The 6,180-nt window shown below is 44.9% G+C and overlaps 1 protein-coding gene across 1 annotated transcript; it reads left to right on the top strand.

Annotated features, from left to right (window-relative positions):
* Positions 1-507: 507 nt before the first annotated feature.
* Positions 508-1,671, top strand: mplkip (M-phase specific PLK1 interacting protein). The gene is made up of 2 exons (XM_063462484.1): positions 508-956; positions 1,399-1,671. Exons 1-2 carry the CDS (start codon positions 621-623, stop codon positions 1,510-1,512), a joined length of 450 nt encoding a protein of 149 aa, XP_063318554.1. The 5' UTR covers positions 508-620; the 3' UTR covers positions 1,513-1,671.
* Positions 1,672-6,180: the final 4,509 nt, after the last annotated feature.

Genomic DNA, 6,180 nt, shown 5'->3' with positions numbered 1-6,180 from the left:
TTTGAAAGTAAAATTTCAGCGCACACATATGTCAACAGCAGTGATCACAAAACGGTGTATAACTGAATACAGTAGTGAGATCTTTAACCAGGTCTCCCATTAACACCTGACCTGTCCAGAGGTTCAGTCAATGAGCTCGTCAATAGCTTCCTCTAACAAACTCCCAGAAAGCCTCAGATCAGCTGAAACACTGAGTTTATTTAAATCCAGGTTGAAGACTCACCTGTTCTCAGCTGCATTTGAATAAAGCACCAACTCCACACTGTTTTACTTTTAAGCTTAAATTTCAAAACTTACATTTTAACTACTGACTTTATCTACTGTTCCCTTCTTCTTCTTCTTTCCCATTTTAAATGCTTTATATTTGTTTTTGTTTTTTAATGTCTCTGTAAAGCACTTTGAATCACCTTGCTGTTGAACTGTGCTATATAAATAAACTTGCCTTGCCTATGAACAGAACTGTTCACCCTGCTGTCCGCTGAGCGGCGCTGCAGTCTGTGGGCGGAGCTGCAAGCTGTGTTTCCGGTTCCGGGCTCCTGGTGTTTTGTTGTGTTGTTCGTCGTCCTGTGGCAGCAGTTTGATTCTCCTCTCCCGCTCTTTGTCGCTCTTTACCCGCTCACATGTTCCGCGCTCCGGACAGACATCAGCGGAGTCCCGGAGCTCCACGACCGGCTGGGAGGTTCTCTTCCCCGGCGTCCGGCTGGGGCTTCCCCCACTCCCCATACGGAGGCTCCCCGCGGGGCTACTCTCCGGGATCTCCAGGCTACTCTCCGGGTTCTAATCGAGGATACAGAGACGGATCTCCGGCCGGGTTCGGAAACGGTTCCCGGGGGTTCGGAGATTCTCCGGCCGGGTTCGGCAGCGGCTCGCGGGGTTTCGGGGGTCCGATGCGGCGCAGAGGGGACGGTTTCCGGCGGCCTCAGTCCCTCAGTCCAACTTCAGCTCCGAACTTCAAGGTAAGGATCCGAGGCTGGGTCAGACCGACAGCCTGATCGGTACAGATGATCCGTGAGTCATTCATAAGTCAGCCTGATCATTAATAAGATCGATTTCAGGTGAAACTTCTCACTGATTGACTTACTGACTCTTCTTTGTCTTGGGGCGGGGGGGGGCTCATGATCAGCGGGGGGTCGTCCACCTGAGGACAGGCGGAGGTTTCGGGGAGGGGGGGCGTCACTCTCACTGTAATCTCAGAGCAGAGAGAAGCAGATGCAGTGAGTGTTTAATAAACAGCTGTTAAACATCCTGCAAAGCGGTCTCTGTCAGAGATATTTGTCACGTGACCGAAGTTCTTCAAACAAACTGGGACATGTGAGAGACGTGTGTCTGTGACGTGTGTCTGTGACGTGTGTGTCTGTGACGTGTTTTAAACGTGTCATAACTGCTGTCTGTTTTCAGTCTTCAGACGCGCCCGTGCAGAAATACTTCAGCCCGTCTATGATGCAGGATCCGTGGAAAAATCTGCAGCCCGTCACCACCACGGATGCCGCCGCCGCCAGGCAGATCACATGACTGGAAATACCACAAGTGGTGACCACATGACATCACCAGCAAGGATCAATAACTGTGATGAGACGAACTGAAGTTTTTAGTCAGATGTTTTAACCTTTTTAAAAACTGTTTTTTTAAACTGTTTGTGAAAAGAAGTTTTAAGTTTTTAAAATATAAAAAGTTTAAATTTTGCTTCAAATCGTCATTTGTTCTTTAAGCTCTGAAAAGAAAAGGAAAAGGTGATCCGCATCGACTCTGTGCTCTGCATAATTTAAAATGGCAAAAGTATGTGTGCACATACAAGGAACTGGGCTCGGGTTATTTAAAGAACGACGAGCACACACGATAGCGACAGCAGCAACACTGGGTGTGTAGTGGCAAGAATATGCAGTATGTATGACAGTACATACTGCATATTCTTACACACACTTAAGTCAAGTACAGACGATATTACGTTAAGACTGAATTTAATTGTAGGAAAACTCACAGTAAACAGTCCAAACTGTGAAGGGCTTGATATGAAACTGAGGGCTATGTGGACAAGTTCACATCTGCCTTATCAGAAGTCAAACAAAAACTACGTTCATGAGAAATCAACTCTTCTGTTTAACATGAAAAATATGTGAACAATGTAACATTGAGCTCTTACTTATTGAGTACTTTGATTTTAAAATAATAATCCAAAAAATGCTCTCTGCAACATTCACACAGAAATAAATCCAAATGAAACAGCTTGAAGGATTCATCCAAGTAAACATTGAGCAACAACATAAAGTGCTAAAAACTAAACATGCAGCCCTGCAGTGGAACACTTTGTGCAACCTGAAAAAGGGAATTTACTTATTCAATTTTACATGTTGGAGTGTTTTCTCAGAGCTTACTTTTCAGTTTCCACATTAGTGTGCAGAAATACAAGCTGGTCCACGTGCTGGGCTCTCAGGACTAGGACAGGGCGATATGGCCAAAAATATTTATCACTACATATATTTGGAAATTTGTGATAACGATATAACTGATGATATAATTGATGATATAATTGATGTGAGAGAAAATAGATAAACAGACGCAGGAAGTTAACGTGTTCGCACCGTCATACGTGTTCCTGCAGAGCAGGTCTGTTAACCTGTTAGATCACCACAGTAACCGGTGCCCATCAGCGTTTTAAATGAGCTGATTCTGTGTGCCGAAAAGCCAAACAGGAAGTCATCTGCTTTCAAAGTAAAGGTTCATCCTAACATTCACGCTGATCACATCATCGATCTACCCGCTGAGGGACGGCTCGAGCTGAACATTGATCATCCTTCATCGATCTCTCAGCTGACTCTGATCGATTCCCTCTGAGTCAGTTGGACCAAATAAACCTCAGATCTGGAGGTAATCAATCAGAAGAGCCGTAGACCCCGCCTCCCTCTCTGAGTAGAGCAGGGCGATATGACCAAAAATATTTATCACCATATACATTTGAAAATTTGTGATAACGATATAACTGACGATATAATTGACACGAGACAAAATACTTTACAACTCCACAACTTTATTAGTGCAAAAAAACCCATCAATGTATTTTCACTTAAACAAGCAGCTGTTTTTTATGTGCATTAAAGTTATATAAAAATGTAACAGTGCAAATGCAAATTCCTCGCTGACAGTTTAACCAAAAGGCATTTCCAGTGGAAACTGGCCGACATATCCTCAGCATAACCATGTATAATATCCACTAAACTTAAAAAGAGGTTATACACACACAATACGGTAATATTATGTTGAAGCACAGTACGTATCACTCCGCGAGGCTCCTGCCTACGATAGCCGTAATGCTCCGACAATCCATCAAGCGGTGCGGCTTCGTAGCTTAGCAAAGTCGTACTGAAACATTTGACAGATTTTCGAGCGCCGTGTAGCACATAAGATCGTTTCGAGGTCATAAACGCAACCAGAGTTCATACATAAGGCACACGGGATTATAAGGGGCGCTGTCGACTTTCAGAAAAATCAAAGGATTGATTTTAAGTGTGCCGTATTTTCCAAAAACACAGTAATAACGACGGCCCGTTAGCATGCTCTACCAAAAATAGTGCTTTGTTGTGTATCTGACGGACGAAAGCTAAACCAGTTCCACACCACTGAAGCTGCAGCATTTTTACAAACCAGTTCTGGTTCATCCGTTTCATTCAACGATCCGCTTTCGCCCTTCTCATTCTGCGTCACCGCCATGCTTTTTCCGCCATGTGCGTATGAAAACAAAGGCACACATCTATTTTACCCATATTTTATCGCAATATTTCATTTTCTTATCATTGCCTAACATTATCCCGGTATTACCGATCGTGGCTCAAGAGTTGGCAGTTCATCTTGTAATCGGAAGGTTGCCAGTTCGAGCCCCGGCTCCCGACAGTCTCGGTCGTTGTGTCCTTGGGCAAGACACTTCACTCGTTGCCTACTGGTGGTGGTCAGAGGGCCCGGTGGCGCCAGTGTCCGGCAGCCTCGCCTCTGTCAGTGCGCCCCAGGGCAGCTGTGGCTACAATGTAGCTTGCCTTCCATCACCAGTGTGTGAATGTGTGGATGACTGAATGTAGTGTAAAGCGCTTTGGGGTCCTTAGGGACTAAGTAAAGCGCTATACAAATACAGGCCATTTACCATTTTACTGTAAACGGTATGATATGGGCCAGCCCTACTCAGGACACTTCTGTGCATTTACCATGTCTCCTGCAGAGACACTTGTGCCAGGAATGCTTAGGAAACTCTGTGCTACTTTGGAATGCCAAGGCTATTCCTGTTCATGGTCCTTCCACCAACTGAGAGGATTTCTCATCTCTGTATCTCAGCTGCAGCGACATCATCTTCTTGGTGCAGTATTGTCACCAAGAGAGGCAAATGTAGCTCCAAGCAATTCCACCAATGCACAAGAGCTCCATGGTCTCTTTAGGGTGGAGGCAAAGCTGTCCTTGATATGTGAGCCTCCTCCACCTGTTTGTCAGTCTCCTTTTGTTTTGCTACTGAAAAACATCAAATCAAACTGGTGTTCATGCCACAAAGTCAAATCAAAGGTTCTGCACTAATATTTGTAGTTGATGCATAAAAACAAATGTCATCAATAGATGTTTCACTTTATTCACTCGAGTTTGCCCTTGCTTATAACTTCAGTTTTAATTTTTCTTGTGTACCCATCACAAGCTTGGCATGAAGAGGAGCAATGATGGGCGGGGCTGGGATGCTCTCCTCTGACATCACCGGGGTCTGACGACTTCTTGTGCACACGTGATGTCAGACTCACGTGATGTCAAGATGTCCTCCCTTTGACCTCTGCAGAAAGCAGAGTGGCACAGATGGCTGGCTGCTGTTCTAAAATTCGTTCCATCTCGTAATCATGTCCGTGATCAGTCTGTGAGCTGGTAGCTGAAGGAGGCTGTTTCTGCTTCAACTGACCGCTGGCTTCACTCCGTGGCTGTATTACTTCACACCAGATAAGAATCCGCTACACTCTTCTCCTGTCCACTCACACTAACTTGCATTAACATCTGTTTAACTTACCAGTATCAAATCACATCTTAGGTGTGATTTCATAGCAGAATGAACACCGTCACTCTCCGCCAATGGTTTGATTGGAATGTTTCTGGGTTTTTCTTCTCCTTTTTTTTCCCCCCTCTTGTGTTTATATTGCTCACCCTTGTCCCTGGTTTCTTTCTTTTTTTATTTTTCTTTCACTGCTTCGATCACCTGCTTCCACACTCATCCACAAACAACATCCTTTATTTCGACACATACGCACAGCACAATCACACACTGTCATGCGCTCAACGGCAGCACATTTACATCAGACAGCGCACACAGTCGTATAGGATACACACACTTAAACCAAGCGTACTCATATTAGTAAATATGCAAACACATAGTCAGACTCAGGGAGCATCTCGCCACACATTTTTTCTCTCTCTCCCTCTCTTTATTTACGAACAAGTGATGTATTCTCCCCACCTGTCTAAGCGACACACACAGCGCACACCCCTAGTTATACACAGACATCTATGGGCGCACTAAGATTCGTTACATGGAATGTAAATGGAGCTGGCTCCAGAGAAAAGAGGTTAAAAATATTTAACCAACTCAAAAAACTACAGGCAGATGTTGTCCTTTTACAAGAGACCCACAGACCTCTTAGAGGTTCGAATGAACTTAAAACACCTGAGTTTCCTAATGTGTTCTCAGCTTAGGGTTAGGGTTAGGGGTTAGACAGGACCAACTTCACACCCGATCAGATCTGCACACTGTTAGACCTCTGCCTCACCACTACATATTTCAAGTACAACGAGGGTTTCTACAGACAAAAACATGGCTGTGCCATGGGCTCCCCCGTGTCACCTATTGTAGCCAACCTTTACATGGAGGAAGTGGAAAGAAAGGCTCTTGGCTCTTTTAAAGGGAGAGTACCCAGCCACTGGTACAGATATGTAGACGACACCTGGGTCAAAATCAAAACACAAGAAGTGGAATCCTTCACTGCGCACATTAACGCCGTGGATAAAAACATCAAGTTCACCAGGGAAGACACAAAGGACAACTGCTTGCCCTTCCTGGACTGCGCTGTGCACATTGAAGAAAACGGCAACCTCAACATTGAAGTTTACCGGAAGCCCACACACACGGACCAGTACCTCCTCTTTGACTCCCATCACCCTCTGGAACACAAA

The sequence above is a fragment of the Pelmatolapia mariae genome, linkage group LG18 (assembly GCF_036321145.2).
Source record: "Pelmatolapia mariae isolate MD_Pm_ZW linkage group LG18, Pm_UMD_F_2, whole genome shotgun sequence".
In the NCBI taxonomy this organism is placed as follows: domain Eukaryota; kingdom Metazoa; phylum Chordata; class Actinopteri; order Cichliformes; family Cichlidae; genus Pelmatolapia; species Pelmatolapia mariae.
This window is presented reverse-complemented; position numbering and strand designations above follow the sequence as displayed.

What these genes read in the sequence shown, in the direction of transcription:
- mplkip (XM_063462484.1), top strand. Translation starts at nt 621, where the DNA reads ATGTTCCGCGCTCCGGACAGACATCAGCGGAGTCCCGGAGCTCCACGA. An exon ending in CTTCAGCTCCGAACTTCAAG is followed by an intron (nt 957 to 1,398) that starts GTAAGGATCCGA and finishes GTCTGTTTTCAG; the next exon opens with TCTTCAGACGCGCCCGTGCA.